This window comes from Mauremys reevesii, linkage group 4 (assembly GCF_016161935.1).
Source record: "Mauremys reevesii isolate NIE-2019 linkage group 4, ASM1616193v1, whole genome shotgun sequence".
Classification (NCBI taxonomy): domain Eukaryota; kingdom Metazoa; phylum Chordata; order Testudines; family Geoemydidae; genus Mauremys; species Mauremys reevesii.
Genome location: NC_052626.1, coordinates 28,168,613 through 28,188,407, shown reverse-complemented (window position 1 = coordinate 28,188,407; position 19,795 = coordinate 28,168,613). Strand labels below are relative to the sequence as shown.

Below are 19,795 nucleotides of genomic sequence, written 5' to 3'. Positions count from 1 at the left end.
GATCATGAGTAATCATACCAGATTCTGATCCTGGTGTGAAAAAATCCAAAAAAATATTTTCTATTTATGTTGTCTCCATAAGATACCAAGTGCAAAATACAAAATTTGCAAGGGCATTTTATTAATGCAAAAATTGCTGAATAACTTTATCATGGGCCTTAAGGTTATTTTACAGTAAAAGTTTATGATCTGCAAAAACAAAATTTTTGGATGCTTTCTAAATATTTCTTGAAAACATATGTAAACTTAATGAATACAAGTTCATGGGGGGACTGGGGGGAGGGTAAATGAGAGAAAGAAAAAACTCCAGCAAGTAAAAACTTGTTCTTCCTTCTCCATCTGAGAAAAGTTCTGCTCGCTCACTATTTCTTTTTTAAAAACCCAGACACTTTCCAGAGATGCTGCTATGTTAATGTGGTGTCACCATCATTGAAAGGCTTAACTGGCTTTAAAAGATGTATAAAATGTAACGGCAAGAGAGTGGAGAGTCTCTAAAAGTCAGCACAAGTGAAAATTTTAGGTACCAACATTTATTTTCTCCATTAACTGCAAAAATTTGTAATTGACAATGTAAATTTCAGTGCCTGTTTCATTATTGTGCCTTTAAAAGTTGTTTGCCAGTCACTGTGGAAGTAACATGGCACCTACTGTGTGCTACGGAAGAGCAATTCTAAATGTTTTGGAGCAGCCTCTGGCTTTTTGGGACATCCCAGATAAAAGCTGGAACATGTGGTGAAGGCAAGATAACTGAAGGAGAAATAACTGAGAGAACCTATTGGAGAGAAAAAGCTGTGACGAGACTGGTTTGGCAGTGTGCTGACTAACAGCCAGGCCATGGGAAGCAATAAGGGAAGGGATTGCTAATTTCTTGGACCCCAAGGCCATGACTATCCAGAGACAGACTGGCAGAGCAGTGATCATTACCAGGATTCCAGGATGATAAAGCTGCCAGTGAATAACCCAGAACTGAAGGCATTCAAGACATCACTGCTCAGCTGGGAAACTTTACATCTTACATGAGGATCTAGTAGAAGCCTTTTATAAAGACAGCTTTCCTAGGGACTCAGATAATGTATTAGTATGATCTGAATTACCAAACTGGGGCAAAGAGATGATAGGCCTTCTTATGCAGACATCATTAGCTATTTTGTTTGAGAAGAAATCTCAATTGTTTATAGGCTAAAAATTCCCATATATATTTGATTTGCTTGTGAATGTAGTTCAATTAAAGTTCAGGGATAGTCACTGACACCTGGTGGTCTGTAGGAGAGCCTGCGACGGCCCACCGTAAGCACTGATGTCTCCAGCGACTCCTCAGTTATTTTATAGTAGGGTTGACAATTTTCCCCATGAACATTGTGCTGAGGGTGGTTTTATCAACAATCATCACCACGAAGGGCCTGTTGAATTTAATGGTAGTTGAAGGACGAAGAAGTTTGGTAACTACTATTGCGGTGGCTGCTGCTGCCTCGGTGCCATTCTCATGAACATTCAACACGGCCTTGTGAATAGCCTGCAAGGAAATGAGGCAAATGTTACAGCATGAGTACAGGACCGTGAACAGCAGCTGAAATTGAACTTGCTGTGTTAGGGAATGGGAAGAATACAAATGGGATTGGTACAGCCCAATGAACCCAACTCCGCTGAGTGGCAAATCTCCCCTGGACTTCAAGAGGAGTTTTCCCTGTGTCCGGACTAGGGTGACCAGACAGCAAATGTGAAAAATCAGGACAGGGGGCGAGGGGTAATAAGCGCCTATATAAGAAAAAGACCCAAAAATCAGGACTGTCCCTATAAAATCGGGACATCTAGTCACCCTAGTCTGGACTCCAGGATCAGACCCAACAATATTAACAGGCTGTTGCAGTTATTTCTCAATTGCAGTTCCACTGAGAAGAAAGATAGGCCTGCATGGATCAAGTCAACTGCCCTTCTCCGCAAAAGAGAGGATATTTTTTTTCTATCAATGATTACTACCACCAATTCCTCCTTAGCATCACAGTCAGTACGTTTAGACAGCACGAAGCCATGTTCCAGCAGAAATGTCAAGGTGAATAATGACAAGAATCCATGGCCCCAAGCCCCAGAATTCTTTTTTTTCAGTGACGCTTTTGTAGCATACTGTGCATTGATACTGCAGAACCCAGGGGTGGCTCAAGACATTTCGCCGCCCCAAGCACAGCGGCATGCCGCGGGGGGCGCTCTGCCGGTCTCTGGGAGGGCGGCAGGTGGCTCCGGTGGACCTCCCGCAGGAGTGCCTGCGGAGCATCCGCTGGTCCCATGGTCCGCAGGTCCCGCGGCTTTGGTGGACCACCTGCAGGCACACCTGCAGGAGGTCCACCAGAGCCGCGGGACCAGTGGACCCTCCGCAGGCACGCCTGCGGGAGGTCCACCGGAGCCGCCTGCCGCCCTCCCGGCGACCGGCAGAGCGCCCCCCCCCCGCGGCATGTCGCCCCAAGCACACGCTTGGCGTGCTGGGGCCTGGAGCCACCCCTGGCAGAACCTTAGTTACTCCAAACCCTAACTAGGTTCTCCACAGAGGTGGTGTGGAACACCACTCAGAACATCTTTATTGTCCCTAATGTGACTTAGTTAATATTATCCCAATGCTAAGCTAGGGTCAGATTCTGATGACTTTACTTCTTTTGAGTTGTAGCCTATTATTCACAATTAAATCCTGGTTCCACTGAAGTCAAGGGCATTACTCTCATTGACTTCAGTGGGACCAGGATTTCACCCATCTTCTCATTGGAATCTGAGGCAATGCTTGAGGAAAAGGGGTGAATAAGGGTGTAGTAAGAGCAGGCCCTAAGATATAAACCTTGGTATCAGAGGCCCGGTATGAGGCCTGAGGCCTAAACTAAACTGACAACACTCCGAACACATATCAGAAGGCTGCGTGTTCGAATCACGTCGGGATCACCAGTGTTGTCAGAGTGCTACCGGTACGGTGCTCTGCTCTCTCCAATGTTGATATCACTCAGCTGCGTGCGTGTGTTCCCTCTGTGTGCTGCCCCAGCTCTGCGCAGATAGCTGACACAGCAGACCCGACGAGAACCCCCAATAACCACAGAGTCCAGTAAGATGCAAAGCTACGTCGGCTAGGTTTATTGCGACCTCGGACACCCTTGCAGGGTCCCCGTAGATTACTTAGTCTACCGGGCGTACTGCGAGAGAGTGCCTCTTGGCAATGGACCCGGCTCAGTCAGTGGCGGGACTTTCCACTGCCCCCTAGGCCGGACAAAGACACTGCCCCAAGGATGCATTCTTATACACAGAGACAAACAAGTTACACATCACACCTGACGTATTGAGGTGCAACCTTTCTACGTAGCACGGTACAACCCCTCTACGTATTAAGATGCCGCCTCTCACCTTGTACATGTTGGTTCGATCAAAACAACGCTATCCATCATATTACCCTTTTGCCCCTGTCATTGGGATTGGCCAGCCTGTTCTGTGTGGAATGTGCAAGTATGTGAATGTTCTGATATCTAGTGTTCAGTACCTTTTAGGTACGTATCTTCTTGCAGCATCAGCCCTTTCCTTGCTTCTGTGAGCAGGGCCTGCCTCTGGCTCACAGCTTAACTTTGCTTTATGTTAGCAAAATCTTGACCATTACTTTAGTTTAGGCCTCAGGCCTCATACCGGGCCTCTGATACCAAGGTTTATATCTTAGGGCCTCCTCTTACTACAAAGGGTATCACAACCTAGCCCTGGATTTGGAAGTGATTGTCACTGCTGCTATTGAGCCATTCTAGGCCTCGGGCAAGGAATAGTTAAAGCCATATTTTTGTACTTGTGCCCATTCTTAATGTACTTGCTGCTCCCTAGGACCATTTCCTTTTATAACAACCTTCAGAAACTGCAGGTGAAGCCTTGAGCTCTCTGTAATGAGCCTCTTTGTGCCCTTGTCTGGAGAAAACTGATTAAGTGCCAGCAGCCACTGAGGTCAGTGGGAGTTCTGCCAGTGGCTTCAGTGGAAACAGAATCAAGCCTGTAAATAGTCTCGGATGTAAACTTTATAATCACAGGTACAGACAAATCCTGTTAACAAAACCATTTGTTCACTAACTTACTTGTGAAACATGCAGGTCGGACGTCCCAGTGATTCCAGACAGATCAGCGCGGCTAGAGAACACATCAGTAATACCCATTTTCTCAAACAGGAGTTTCACATCGTAGGACCCCGAAATAGAAAACTTTGGAATGTACAGATTAATAGTCCTGTCAACAAAGAACACAGCGTGATGGTGAAACATTGCACTCAGCTAACACTATGGAGTACCCGCAATTTAATGACACTGCACGGTGCTTTTTTGATTCCTGGGGCATCTGCTGGTGGCGTTTGCATTCTCTGTGTGATTTGTGTGTCTGAGTGAGGATTGAGCACCTAGGAGGGTCTAGGTGAACCTTTTGTACGTGCCTGGATGCTCCTGAACAGATGTGGTTGGACCATTGAACAAATGAACTTCTCCTGAGTCCATAACTTCATTTCAGAGCCCTGTACCTTCCAACAGACTTCTGTGGGAAGAGGAGTGGCTGGAGGGAGAAGGAGATGGTGGAGTGGGACAGAGATTAGGGTAAGGAGGTTGGAGTCAGTGGCACCAGGCAGTTAATAAATTTCATTAGCAACATGAAAGAAGTAGGAACTTTCAAACATTCAACTGGCAACAAGATCAGTTCTTGTTGTAGTCCTAGGACCTTGTTCAGATCAGTGGCCTGGCCAGAGTCCTAAGGGACCAGCAGTTGGGATGCTGCAGCTTGTGCTGTCAGAAGAGCTGGAGCTGTACATTCTGTGACACTCTCCTCTAAGGTAGCTGGGGGATCATTTGAGAACTCTACTTACTGAACATAGAGAATACTGAACTGTGATACCTGCATTAATATTTTGCCTTGCTCTGGAATTCTCTCCTAAATTACCATCAACCATCTATCCGCACAATGGTGGGCAAAGGGTTACCTTTTTTGAAGTAATTTCTCCCATTTACACACAGTTTCTTTCAAGAGAGCAGCCTCCAACTGCTTCATCTTCCCTTTGTCAGGCAGAATAAATAGCGCTTTGGCATTTCCATTGTACGGTATCTGCACCATCCAGCACGACAGCTGGTCATCATAGTGGCTTTCATAGTCGGTATCCCGGCGCATCATACTGACTTTAACAGAGGTTTTCTCATCCACCAAAAAATCCTCCTCAAGGGTGTGGAAAGGATTGAAAGGATTTTCCCAGGAGGCTTATCATCAAAAGCAAAGAGAATACAATTTAATAGTGTCTTTATGCTTCTTACCCCTAGGCACAAAACCACACTGGGCGAAGGCACAATCCCACTTGCAGCTCCACAGACCAAGAGCCAAGAGTGTATTCTGCACCATTCCTGAGAATGGAAAATGGGCTCCCCTCTCCACAACCAGCAATGCCCCTCCAATTGCTGACTGGTGAGGAGCAGAGAAAAGCTATAGCCTTCTCCACTCAGCTAGCTTGTGTTCCACTAGTGATGCAAAGAGGCAGCAGCCCTTTGGCTTTCCATATTGCTAGGAGTGCGGGAAATGCACATATTGTTTCATACATGCAGTAGAAACTGACCTGAGAATAACAAATAAAATAATGACTGTAAATATTCCATCCCCTTGCAGAGCAATGTTTACATCAAGGTTTAGCAGTGGACTGGAGATCAGAATCAAGTCACTTCTTGTTTTAATTCTTTATTAGGAACAATTTAGCTAGCAGGTGCCGCAAATAAACCAGCTATTAAAATGATTTCTTGTATGTGTTTTATACTCAGTAGGTACCTAAAACACAATAAATGAACATGACTGCTTGGATAGAGTTTAAGGCCAGAAGGGACCATTTAATCATCTAGTCTGACCTCCTGTACAACTTTGGAATATCATCTGGTTACCCCTGTATTGCATCCGTTCTTGATTAGAAGACGTAAGAGATGGAGAATCCACCACTTCCCTTGATAGTTTGTGACACTGGTTAATCACCCTCATTGTTAAAAATTACTTCTAATTTGAATTTGTCTTGCTTTGATTTCTGCCCATTGGTTTTTGTTATTTCTTTTCTACCCTTCCAGAGTCCCTTCCAACAAAGAATCTTAAAGGAATTTTAAACTATTGGATCCCTCTTTTATGGTACATCAAATAAATGTTTTTTGTCCTTATCTTCAAGGCCCTGCACAATTTAGTCCAGTTCTAGAGCTGTGCTCTATTATATTATGACAGTTTCTCTTAATTTATAGAAAATGCAGGAAAAACATTTTCTTTGCTTTAGCTCAAAATCAGCCATTCAAAGATTATAATTTAAATAAATACCCATCTGGGCTCCATGCCTTACCTTTGAAATAAATGTAGTTAACAAGAACCATTATAGTGTTTGCATCAAGATAGCCGACTAGTTCTGGAATTTTCCCATGGGTTTTCCTCTCTACATAACGGTTGATCTTTTTCGAAGCCTCTTTTGAATTATGGAAATCAGTAGGAAAATATTCTGTTTCATAAAAGGTTTTGACGTCTTGTAAAAACTTCTCTAGTGCTTTAAACTCGGTCGCTATGAAAAGGGCATTTCCCATACTTGTCTGGATCTTATTGTTAGGACAATTCATCATGTGGATGTGATGATGGAAACTTTCATGTATCTCCTCCTCCTCAACCTCTGTCAGGCTAAAGCCCATTCCTTCAAAAATCTGAGTCCGAGTGGCCGATTTAGCACCCATTGCCAGCATTGCAAAGGCAGTGGCAATGCTCACGGGAGAGAAGAACACATTCTTGTCTGCTTCTGCTAATACAGCCTGCTTATAGAATCTAAATGTAAAGTCTGCATAGCTAGTACCGTGTTTGACACAGGCCTGGTTCAGCAGCGCATGCTCTTCCGTGTGATTTGAATCTTTATGGTCGTCTTCGCAGGTGGGGTGATGAGGAAAGTGATGGCAGTGGACAATAGCACAAAAAGCAGCAAGTAACAAACACCGAGAAAGGGAGGAATTCATTTTTCTTTCAAATTATTCTGTCACAAAATAGAATCAAACGATTAGAGGGGCAAAATTAATAGTGACTTTGGTAGCAATTAATGGCTAGGCATTTGCATTAGTTGTCATAACAATTATTAATAAAATGTATATAAAATAATGCAAACAAGAAAGGAACATGGCATATCTAACGTGACTATACATGAATATAAATCCCACTAAGGGATCATTTGATTTAGTTTACTAATATGTCAGTTATGATAAAGATTGCAATATGCCCCAGCTGTTTAGGATATGTGATGTGTTCTTCTCCAGAAAAATTCTGGTGCTAGTGTGTGTAGTGGTCAGTAGTAACAGTGACGTCATTTTTTCCACCAAAACTATGTCTCACTATTCACTGGTAGAAAGTTTAAGAGGCCTAGGAGGAGTTGGAGAAGCAGCTCTTTAGCGCCCTCTAGTGGTGAAGTGGGAGAATTGGGGGATTCTGCTGCCTGACTAATTTGCATATACCAGTCTGACTCCCCCTGTAGTAGTGGTTCTCAAACTTATGTACTGGTGACGCCTTTCACACACCAAGCCTCTGAGTGCGACCCCCCCTTATAAATTAAAAACACTTTAAAATATTTCACACTATTATAAATGCTGGAGGTGAAGCAGGGTTTGGGGTGGAGGCTGACAGCTCACAACCCTCCAAGCAATAACCTCATGACATCCTGAGGGGTCACAACCCTGTAGGAAAACTGAGTGGGCTCCCTCTCTGTTAACAGGCATAATTTGCATAATGTCAGGAATTCCATGAAGTGCCAAAAGCTGCACAACCTGAGATTTCCCTGGTGCCACACATACAGTCTGTGATAAATGTGCTGGAGAATTGCAGGTACCCCTCTACCTCGATATAACGCTGTCCTCGGGATCAAAAAAATCTTCCCGTGTTATAGATGAAACTGCGTTATATTGAACTTGCTTTGATCCACCAGAGTGCGCAGCCCCTCCCCCCGCCCCCGAGCGCCGCTTTTCTGCGTTATATCCGAATTTGTGTTATATCGGGTGGCGTTATATCGGGGTAGAGGTGTATAAGAAAAAGGAGGTAAGTGTGAAAACGTGGGGAAGTGGAATTATCCTCTGGGCCACTCTTAGCTGGGCAATGGGTCCAGACTGGGTAACCATGCCCAGATGGGCAAGAGGAACACAGAGTCTGACCTTAGAGAAAGGGGGCTTCTTTTGAGTCCTCTCAGGATTTAATAGGACCTAGGAATGAGGACTGAGCTTAGCAGTGCAATGACAGCAGCAGCAACAACTGGTGGGAAACTTGGAGGCTAGAGCAAGTCCCCAGCTGAGAGGAGCCCCTGCACCCCCCTTGACTGAGGTGGGGGATGGCCTGGATTTGCAAGGGAAGCCCAGGTGGAGTTTCTGCTGGGAGCCACAGTTCTAAGGGTCTTGACCACCAACCCAGTTCCCTCTTACTTTAATACCTTGTTGGTCTTGTCATTTGGTTATTTGTGTACCCTACATAAAATTTGGTTGTGTTCCTAAGTTTACCAGACTGAGAGCTGCTTGCCGGAGGGGAAGGTAACTGCCATTAAAGGTGACCAAGGGTTAAATTGTAAATGTTCTAAAGCCAAAAGTCAGAGCATGGCCTTGAGTGGTGATTTACCCCAACCCTGTTTATTTATTTTAAATGGAACCCCATTTTCAGCCCAGCAGAAGGTCAGATTCCCTATGTAATCATACCCCTGTGTGTTTGTGATACACAAAGTAACTTCCAAGCATAAAGGGAGGTTGACCTCAGTTTTTTTAAATATTTGTTGTTTCATATTCTGTGCCATCCCCCAATGCATAATCTTTAATCAGCTCAATCAGTGATGCAGTTACATACTCTAATAACTACAACCCCGGCAGCATAGAAGAACAGCTCTCACTTATTGTATTTAACTTGGAGGGGATAAGTCATGGCCAGCATTTTAACCTGCATTTTTCTAATTACACCTCTACCCCGATATAACGCTGTCCTCAGGAGCCAAAAAATCTTACCACGTTATAGGTGAAACCGCGTTATATCGAACTTGCTTTGATCCACCGAAATGTGCAGCCCTGCCTGCCCGGAGCACTGCTTTACCGCGTTATATCCAAATTCGTGTTATATCAGGTCATGTTATATCGGGGTAGATGTGTTTCTGAGAGGTAGCACACTGGCTCCAGTAGTTCCAGAAGCATTTTTTCTTTTGTCTGCCTGAGTCAACAACCTCCCCGTCTACTTCCTATATCTGAGCAAAGTTTAATCCAGTGTTTTAGAAAGCTTATTAAATACAGAATATATGATGCCTATAGCGAATTTATATCAGGCAGGGCTGAAGACCCTGTTTTCTATTTCTGTTGTACTGCAAAGATGTCATCAATTTCCATTTACTTTTCTCATATAAATTTTTAATTTGTATTTTTGTCAAAATTTTGACATTGGAAAAATTTTGGCCAGCACCTTTTTTATTAGGCTTTTTTTTTTTTAAACAGGATGGGTGAAATGTCTCAACTGAAGAGCTCAAAAAGGTGTGTTATACAACCTAGCAACATTTATACAATAGCCACAGCAATGACCTTTTCCCTTGGACAAGCTGGGATGGCATCTTTAAGCCCAAGATCTGAGTCCAGAAATTAAACTGGTGCTAGACTTTGTTTCCTGAGATTGGGTTGTCTATGGGAGTAAAAAGAGAAACTAAATTCAGAAACAATGGCATTTTTCTTCCCTCCTCTCTGCTCCCAAATTCTAATAGTAGGGGCTGCAACTAGACATTAAGTTATCTGTTCTAGGCCATTTTGAGTTTAGTCACCAGGAAAACGTAGCAATGTACTGCATTGTAAATGTTTTCTCCCCTTTCCCAACATGCATTCATCACCCTCCAATGAATGTGTCTTGGTAGACTATGCCACTGTGAAAGACACAGAAAGGGTGACCTAGCACAAAGGGGCACCTCAACAGCTTCCTAGTTGATTGGGCACTTTAAAGGCTCCTAATGGCTTCAAAGAACATGGGGAGCAGGGATGGATTTAGCTGGTCTAATGAAGACTTGCTAAAGTGTCTCACATCGACTCAGCGCTGTGAAGACACTGGGGTAAGTTGATCTAAGCTACATCGACTGCAGCTATGTTATTCACATAGCTGGAGTGGCGTAATTTAGGACGACTTACGCCTATAGGGAAGATGAGCCCTAATTTTAGTCTGAGTACACCTCCACTACAACAGCAGGGTTTGCTGTTACCTTGGATGTTTGCATCAGTCCCATTTCAGGGGGTAATGAATCAATTGTAACGGCTACAGGGAACGAAGTCACAAACATGTGAATGATATAATCCTAGCACCAAAATGGCAAAAAACATAAATAACATCAATTCAAAGTCTCTAAGGAAAAATGAATACACAACTGTACTTACATAGTCAAAGGGCTCTGGCTGTGTTCATCTGATCTGGATTGCTCCTTGTGTCCTACTATTTATATTGCTAAGCAGTACTCAGATGTATTTCCACTATTACACATTAAACAGGTTAAATAAAAATGATCAATGAGGGCACAGAGTAAATACTGATGGCCTGAAGGGGACTGAACTTGGGTGAGTGCCTTAATCACTGGGGTAAAAGTTATAAGGGGAAGGACTATTTCTCTTCTGGCTGCTTTGTGAATCATGAATGACACCAAATGTAAGGCACTAGAACCTGGATCTTAAGAGCCTGGAGACAGTTGATGTTCCCACACCACTAGGAGGCCATGCAAAGCAACATCCATGGAGCAATGTGGAGATTAGGTGCCATAGGAAGTGCCACCCAAAGGGTCCAGAGGGCCAGCACCCTCTGACCCGCCCATATGCACTATTTAACCCTGAAGGGTGCCCAAGAAAGCTGCCTGGGCAGCCATATGCACTTTTGACTTGCTGTGACTTCAGACTGCACCTTGCTTTCCGATCTCTGTCTTCTGACCCCAGCCTGACTCTGGCCCGATTCCAGCCTGGTTGTGCCTCTGATCTCAAGTCTCCGACCCCAGCCTCATGCTGACCCTGACACATGTGTATCGATCGTGGTGATTACGCCAATCCTTGCTCACTGTCTATTGCCTCATGGCTGTCCTTGACTTGTGGACACCAGCTCAGCAGTGACCATTAGGCCAGACCACCTATACCCCACTCCCTTACACCAAAGTCCCCTTGTGAATCCAGCCTGGAAAAAAAAATCCTCAAACCTATTAGGTGAAGGTGTGTAAAATTCATAAATAGTTTTGGGTAGGCTGCAACTGCATTTTTCAGCAATAAACTATTCATCCGAAAAATTTTATCCACCTTTATTGATATCTTTCTGCTGTTAGGGTGGCTAGACAAAGTACAATGTTCTGTTATAAGTGTGGGCTCAACATATCATCTCCTTCATTAAAGATGTGATGCATGCATGTTACACTTCCATTCTTCTCAATGTACGCAGGAGGGAGAGAGAAAAGGTTTGGGAGGGATGGGGGTTATAATAATGAGACAGCCTTTTGTAGGATTTTCTGTGTTTCAACCAGTGGGATAAGCACCCACGATGATGTATGTGGACAATATGTTATAAATTGGAATAACATATTTTAATGTTTGTCTTGATTGAGCATTCTCCCCCAATCTACAGACATGCATCTATCAACCCCAGACAAAAGATTCCTCCTTCTGAGTGACTTCTCCCATTTGAGCAGTTTCCTTCAACAGAGCACCCTCCACTGACTTCCTTCTTCCTTCTTCAAGCAGAGAGAATAATGCAGCAGCATTTCCCTTTAAATGTATTTGTATCCACCAGCAAGGCAATTTCTCATCATAGTGATCTTCATACCACCCTATTTCACTTTAACAGATGTATTCCCATTAACCAACCAAACAACAACCACAAACCCTCTTCTTTGGTCAAATTTGGATGAAATGATTTTTCCCGGTGGGTTTCTGATAAAAAGGAAGAAAAGGCTATTGAATGCTCGTGGGAAAGGGAGTTATTAGTATAAATTGAACTAAGCCCATAGTTGGAGGTTTAAATGAACTCAAAGCTAATTTTCACAAGGGGATTTTTTTATCTGCAACATACTAGCCAGCCTATTGGCAGCAGCATCTCTGATGCACTGGGATTCTGTATAAATCTTTGTGAGTTACAATGAAACGTCAAATGAACAAATATCATCTGCTTTCTCTAAAACTATTATTTTGAGTGAAGCAAATGCCCTTTATTGAATATTTATACTGCTATTAAATTGGAGATGCCAAATCTGCTACGAATCTCATGATGGTAACTACAAACGTATAGTCGTTAATAAAGCAAACGTTTTCTTCATGCTTCCCATCATGAGGAGCTAATAGGCACAGACCTACGGTGGGGTAGTATCAAACTGCACTGGTGTAGAGGAGCTCTTGGAGAGACATTGTGCATCTCTGAGGCAGAAATGGTCTCTGATCTCCAGGGGCCATGGGAGTAGCAGGCACGCTGCAGAATCCTTTGCAATGCTGCAATGTCTGTTCAGCAAGGTCCACTCATCAGGACCTCACCTACCTGCCCTTGAACAGTCAGTCTCACTTCTTCGGTATTTCAGATCTCATAAAATTACTGGTTCTTCAGTTGTCCGTAGCCTTGCACAACAGGAAAAGCCTGAATTTCTAATGTAAAAGGCATACTAGAAAAAGAACTTTAAAAGGCAAATTGTTAAACAAAAAAACCTTCATGCCTTCATTATACTTACTAAAGAAGGAAAATGGAGCCCATTTTAAAAAATCCTTTGCACAGCCCCTCTGTGCTTTACCTTGTTTCAATGAACAAGGTAAATATTAGAGAGGTAGCCGTGTTAGTCTGGTTCTGTAAAAGCAGCAAAGAATCCTGTGGCACCTTATAGACTAACAGACAAATATTAAGGTAAATATTGTTATCTCCATTTTACAGATAAGAATACAGAAGCACAGGGCAAACTTTGGGAACATTCCCAAGGTCACACTGGAGCTCTGTGATACAACTGGACCACCCCATGCTTCAAGTCACAAGACTATCTTTCCCATCCCAAGTTGGTTGCAACATGGAACACTAGCAGGGCAATGTGACAGTCTGGCTGTGAAGTTTATTGTTGGTGAGGTAGATACACACTTGGTCAGTTGATCTTTCATCTCTTTTTTGCTGTATAGAGGACGAGTCAAAATAAACAAAATACGGAAAGACTTGCCAGATGGGATCAGTCTCAAATTAGGTGATCTTACAGGCCAAACCTCTTATTGTTTGTATTATGCACAGCAACTAGACACCTGTGGCTAGCCCGTGCCAGCCGAGTGGGGCTCCGGGGCTTGGAGTGGGGCTGTTTCATTGCTATGTAGACTTCTGGGCTTGGACTCCAGCCCAAGCTCTGGGACCCTCCTACTTCCAGGGTCCTAAAGCCCAGACTCCAGCCTGAGCCTGGAAGCCTAAACAGCAATGAAACAGCCCTGCAGCCTGAGCCCCATGAGCCTATGTTGGCTGCCCTGGGCCAGCCCTGTGTGTCTCGTTGCTGTGCAGATATACCCTTAGAGGCCTCAGGCAAGACTGGGGTGCCATTATGCAAGATGCTATCCGTACAAATCATATAAGAAAGTTCCTATGCTGAGGAATTTACAGCCTAAATAGGCATGACAAAGGAAGGATTATTATCCTCATTGCACAGCTATGGATCTGAGACACACAGAGAGATTAAGTGACTTGCCCAACTTACACAGAAAGACTGGCACAGCTAGGAACCAAACCCAGGTGTCCTGTATCCCAACCATAGTGCGGTGTAGACACCACTTTAACTCGATGTAACTCACGTCACTCAGGGGGTTGGCCTTTTGACATCCCTGAGCGACGTAAATTACATCAACTTAAGTGGTAGTGTAGACAAGAGTGGCAGATTTATCATCAGCATTGCAAAGGCAGCAGAGATGATCACAAGAAAGAAGAAAATATTTTTGTCTGATGCATTTGCAGAAACCTGCTTGTAGAATCTAAATGCAAAGTCAGCATTACCAGGAGCTATTTTGAGAAGACCATGTCACCATGCACATTATCTCTTTCAATCTTATTATCACCTTCAGTGTGACTGGCATCTTCACGATCATCATGGCCTTTGAGGGGACCAGGCTGGGGATGACGATGGCCAACCACATGTAGCCCAGCAAGTAACAAACACAGACAAATGTAAAGGGGCTGGTAGACAGCAAATTATTCATGGGTATGCAATGGCTGGTGGAATTTTTGGCTTCATATTTGCAGGCATTATCACATCATAAAATAGGAAGGTAATGAACCTTGTCTGCATGGCTTTGATATTACTGTACCTGGAATGCTGCATATAGTTTGCTACTAGAAATATATTTATAAATTGGAGAAAGTTCAGATAAGAAAATTAAGTAAGGGTTGGAGGGACTTACAAAGAAAGATTACAATTGTTAAATACATATTTGTTGGCTAACTGACTAATAAGTAAGGCTAAGATTTTTCACAGCTATTATTAGTAAAAGTCACAGACAGGTCACGGGCAATAATGAAAAATTCACGGAAGCCTGTGACCTGTCCCTGAGTTTTACTTAAAATATCCATGACAAAACGTGGAGCTTGGCAGCTGTGGGGGGACTGGGAACTCCAGAGGCCCCCATCGCCCCAGGGGCTCAGAGCTCCAGGGTCCTCTTCTGCTGGTGGCTCAAAGCTCTGGGGATTCCCCCTGCTGCCCGCGGTGGCCAGGAGATGCAGGGGTCCCCCCTGCCACCTGGGGTGGCCGGGAGTGGCAGGGGTCTCCCCTGTTGCCCACAGCGGCCAGGATCTTGAGGGGTCCTCCCTGATGCCTGTGGTGGCTGGGAGCTGTGGAGGGTCCACCTGCTGGCTTCCTCCTCAGAGGAGCTGATCAAATTTTCCAGTGGAGCAATTTTCTATTGGAAAAGGTTGATCTGACAATATCTAAATGTCAAAATTTTCAAGAGGAAATTTTCAAAATATTCAATTTCAACTTTATTGTTTAGATTTTTGTTTAATATATGTCAAAACAATATATTTCAACTTTTTGCGTAAACATTTAGATAGGGATAAAACAAAATGAAAAATTTTGAGATTTTGACTTTTCATCCTGATTTGGAATTAAATGAAATGTCAAATCTCAGATTTTGTCTGGGGACAGAATTTCCATTGTTTTGCCAACTATAATCCTCATAGGCTATAATTCCGTTTAATATTGTTAATTTTGGTTGGCCACATTCCTGGAGATTTCATCATACCACAGAGTCTTTAATTACAGATTAATCATTAATTTCTGGAGACTCCAGGACAATCCTAGAGGGTTGGCAACCCTGCTACAGCTGTCAAGTAGGGAGCTTTGGGCCCAATCCATAGCCTATTGAAGACAATGAGAAGACACATTAACAAAGGGCTTTGGATCAGGCACTATATTCTATTAGTTCAAGATTTATGCTTCACGTGGAGGTCCTGAATGATAAGCAAGATGACAGTTGTTACACTTACCCATTACATGCACTGTTCAGGGTTGTTTGGGATTCTTTTTTAAATATAGGGAGAAGACATACATTTCATAAATATTTGAGAGATGAAACTAAAGAAGGAGAAGAATTATTTAGGATTGCTACAATGGGTTTTAATGATGAGTAATAACATGAAATTAAAAATAGGAAAAATTTGGGATGAATATCGGGGAAAACTTCCGGCAGTGAGCTCCATTGGAATAACTTCCCATAGGAAAAAACAAAAAACATTATTGAAAAATAGATTGGTTTACATTTGACATATACTATTCTATTGGATAATAGTCTGATATTACAAAAATTATACTACCTGTACTTACAACAAATATGGAAAAAATTATTTCTGTAACCTAATAATTATCATCTCCAATCATGTAAATAATAAAAACAATGAGACCTCCAAAAATTATAAAAAAACATATGTTACTCCTTACTATAAAAAAAATGCCTCTAATTGGAAGAGTTAACCAAGTGTTCCCTTTTAATTACCTCCATTCAAGTCACTGAGTTGTGATTCAGAGAATTATCTTTGTCAAGGCATGCAGATTTAATGGACAAAATTGTGCTCTCATTTACACCTGTACTGCACCAATGAATTTGGTCCTATGCACTGCAGGAATGGCTTCCAGTGGCCCTCTGAGTTATTGTTAATTCATGTCTGAATTGAGTTGAGTCTGGAATTATTTATCAAAAATAAGTTATCTCATGTTAATTCATGTGTTTGCATTTTTAAAGCATGTTTGCGCTAATCCCCTAGGGATGATTGGCTGACTCCAAATAGGGATGTATGTGAATTTCAGTCTATTGCTCAAAACAATACTTGGAATATACTTTCATATAAAATTAGGCCTAGGGGGACCAGATGTCCTGTTTTTAAAGGGACAGTCCCATTTGTTGGGACTTTTTCTTATATAGATACCTACTACCTCCCAACCCCCATCTCGTTTTTTCACAGTTGCTATCTGGCAACCCTAATTAGGCCTAGTCCTGCACATCCAAACTCCCCATGAGGTCAATGGTGCATCCTCTGGTGCCTGAACACAGGGTTACAGGAACCTCATTCAGGTCATTAGGAGTTTAGGGTGCACAAGAAATACAGGACTGGACCTTATGTAGCATTAAAATATGATCTTCTCATTGCCATACACAGAGGCTTTATCTCAATGCTCACACTATTTGGCCTTTCAACAGCCTTTGGCACAGCTGTCCATTGTTTGTTACAGATGGCCCATTTACAGGAGTAGCTAGAGTAGTCAGCACAGCAGTAGAGTGACTCCAATTGTTCCTCTCCAGCAGGACCTAGAGACTGATGATGGACAACTGTCTTCTACAAAGACACTCATGTGTAGAGACTCATGGGGACCTATCCTATCCCTTCTCCTTCTCTTCAATAACTACATGGGATCCCTGAGAGGGGATAGATCCATGCAAGCCATATTATTACCCAGGGGCGGCTCTAGCCATTTCGCCACCCCAAGCACGGAGGCACGCCGCGGGGGGCGCTCTGCCGGTCGCCAGTCCCGCGGCTCTGGTGGACCTCCCGCAGGCATGCCTGCGGATGCTCCACCGAAGCCGTGGGACCAGCGGACCCTCCGCAGGCACGCCTGCAGGAGGTCCACCGGAGCCGCCTGCCGCTCTCCCGGCGACCGGCAGAGCGCCCCCCGCAGCATGCCACCCCAAGCACACGCTTGGTGTGCTGGGGCCTGGAGCCGCCCCTGTTATTCCCATAGGATCCTTAATTCCATAGGACAATAAGATGATGTTGCATATGTCAATTTCCATCGACTCAGCCTCTATCACTGCACAGATGTCAAACCTCAAGGAGATCAGCATCCAGGTGAAGAACAAGTGGTTTAAACGCTGGTCTGGCAAGACTGGAGAGATGCTGATGAGAGGGGAAAACACTCAAACAGCAAGCTGGGACATTTCCTTCCCTTACTTTGAACATGTCTGCTCCATGTTCATCAAATTTTGTGTGAAGAAGTCTCTGGTTCCCTTTTTAATCCTCACTAAGCCTAGATGATTAGGGTAGCATCAGTGATGAAAAACATCTTCCACCTCTATTTTGCTAGAAACCTTTTCTGCTTTCTCTCAGATGAGGACCTGGTCATAATGATTCAGTATCAGCACCAGACTGGTTTACTGTAACTCACTGTATCTGGTACTGCTGATGGCAGCACTACAAAGGCTCCAGTTTGGAAGAAAGCAGCAGCTCATCACGTTAATGGGAAAGGTCACTGTGAGCATATCCCCCCGGACACTAATCCCCTGGAAGTCTGATTCCTTGGTCAGTTCACTGCCTTGATACCCATCTTCAGAACCACCAGAGGGTCAGGATACAGCTACATCAGCAACTCCATTCAGGACTGCGGCAATCTCTATGGTACAACACAGTTTTACAGAACCCAGGAAGAAGAATGCAAGAGGAGCATTCTCAGTTCAGGGTGTTGTATTTAGCTTGGTGCAGATAGCAACAATTTGTAAGTTTGCTCCTAGGTGGTTTCTGTAACTACAATTCATAGAATATCAGACTTGGAAGGGACCTCAGGAGGTCATCTAGTCCAACCCCCTGCTCAAAGCAGGACCCATCCCCAAACAGATTTTTGCCCCAGATCCCTAAATGTCCCCCTCAAGGATTGAGCTCACAACCCTGGATTTAGCAAGAGAATGCTCAAACCACTGAGCTATCCCCCACAGGATGCACCATAGAAAGTGAGGGTGGAGGAAGGAAAGAGGAGGGGAAGAGGCAGAGAACTAAGAATGTGAGCTCTGTGAAGGAGCAAGGGAATAAAACTTATCTTTGCTCTTATCTAGTTTTCCAAGAATTCCTGAGAGGGTTCAGACATAAAAAAGGAAGTTCAGCTGTGGAACAGCTTCCAAAGGAGATCAGACAGACCCAGAATCTGACCACCTTTAGGGCACTCTGCCAGCTTTCCCAAACTAGGGACTAATTGCAAATGCAGGGGCTATATCTGTCTCTGTGTGGTGTGAAAGAAGTAGAAAGCTGACAGATAAGGTAGCAGGAAAAACAATGAGACAGCAAGAAAAGCATTGGTAACATGGTCCTGAGAGAAAGCCAAGAGAGAACTTTTTGGGCAGAGTGCTATCTGAACAGAGGCTTAGAACTGTGAGCAAAGAAACTGCCTCCTGTTGTTTGCTTCCTGCTATGTTTGGAGAAACAGGAGTTTATGTACATTCTTTATAAATAACAAGGATTGCATCAAAGAAATATGTATCATCAGTAACTTCTCCTAATGAAAGCAACCAGCGAGACCCTAAATATTGGCTAACCACTCGGGACAAAAAGAATAACAATATATACATACATGGGAAAGATCAGAGGCCTCTATGAAGTCCACAAGAGACCTCCCTATGGAGATCTTAATTAGCACATAGATATAACGCTGGTTGATGCTGGGATTAGCTAGACTGTTTGCATCATATGTCCTAATTGCTTAATTCCTGTTTGAAATCACATAGTACAATTAAAAACTTTTAAATTTCATGTTTATTAATTTTCATTTCTCTAACATAATAACTTGTCTGTATATTTCAAGGTCAAACATAAAGACTGGAAATCATAACATAAAATACCCATTAACAGAATCACTCAGTAATTTACCTCTTCTGCAACTAGAGGTCAGAAAATATACCATCATTATGAATATAGGAGAAAAAATACTGATAGATCTTCTGAAAAAAAGAGTAAAATGGTATGAAGGTAAAATGTAGGTAAGAAAAATATATAAATAAGCACCTGTAGTATAAGTGATCTTGGAACCCTTTGTATCATAACACGAAAGAGAAATCATATACAACGTGACTATATTAAAATATAAAGCAGGTGTTGAGCTGAGTGCAGATATTCTGTGAAGGTACAATCTGGGAACTGGCAGGGCCCACTTCAAGACACCACAGCCCAAACATGTAGTTATGTAAAACGCGATGTAAGTTACAAATAGACTGTAAGTGATTGATCCTGGAAACATTTACTACTGGAGTGATGTTTACTGCCATGACTGGTTCCACTGGGTTAGATTCATCCTATACTGTCAAAAATACTTACTCGGGGACATAGGGAAAATGGCTTGTGTTTCCCCAATTTGGAAGCTTCCAAAACTCGACTTGGGCCCCTGCCCAGGGCTGACCTAAATTGAACTTTGATTCAGTTCCGCACAGAGGCCACTTCAAGGATGCAGAATTGCTGGGGCACAGTTCTACTCTGTAAAAGCAGCAAAGAATCCTGTGGCACCTTATAGACTAACAGACGTTTTGCAGCATGAGCTTTCGTGGGTGAATACCCACTT

The 19,795-nt window shown here is 43.3% G+C and overlaps 1 protein-coding gene across 2 annotated transcripts; it reads right to left on the bottom strand.

Annotated features, from left to right (window-relative positions):
• Positions 1–587: 587 nt before the first annotated feature.
• LOC120405083 (serine protease inhibitor 2.1-like) lies at positions 588–10,498 on the bottom strand. 2 transcript variants are annotated; one of them, XM_039538328.1, is made up of 6 exons: positions 10,395–10,439; positions 9,561–9,657; positions 6,338–7,006; positions 4,964–5,234; positions 4,080–4,227; positions 588–1,513 (listed from the first exon to the last, which is right to left on the bottom strand). In XM_039538328.1, the coding sequence occupies exons 3-6, from the start codon at positions 6,987–6,989 to the stop codon at positions 1,319–1,321; spliced, it is 1,266 nt and encodes a 421-aa protein (XP_039394262.1). In that variant the 5' UTR covers positions 6,990–7,006; positions 9,561–9,657; positions 10,395–10,439; the 3' UTR covers positions 588–1,318. The 2 variants fall into 2 exon arrangements, with proteins under 2 accessions (XP_039394262.1, XP_039394261.1); XM_039538327.1 differs by lacking the exon at positions 9,561–9,657 and having other exon boundaries at positions 10,395–10,498.
• Between the last annotated feature and the right edge of the window lie 9,297 nt (positions 10,499–19,795).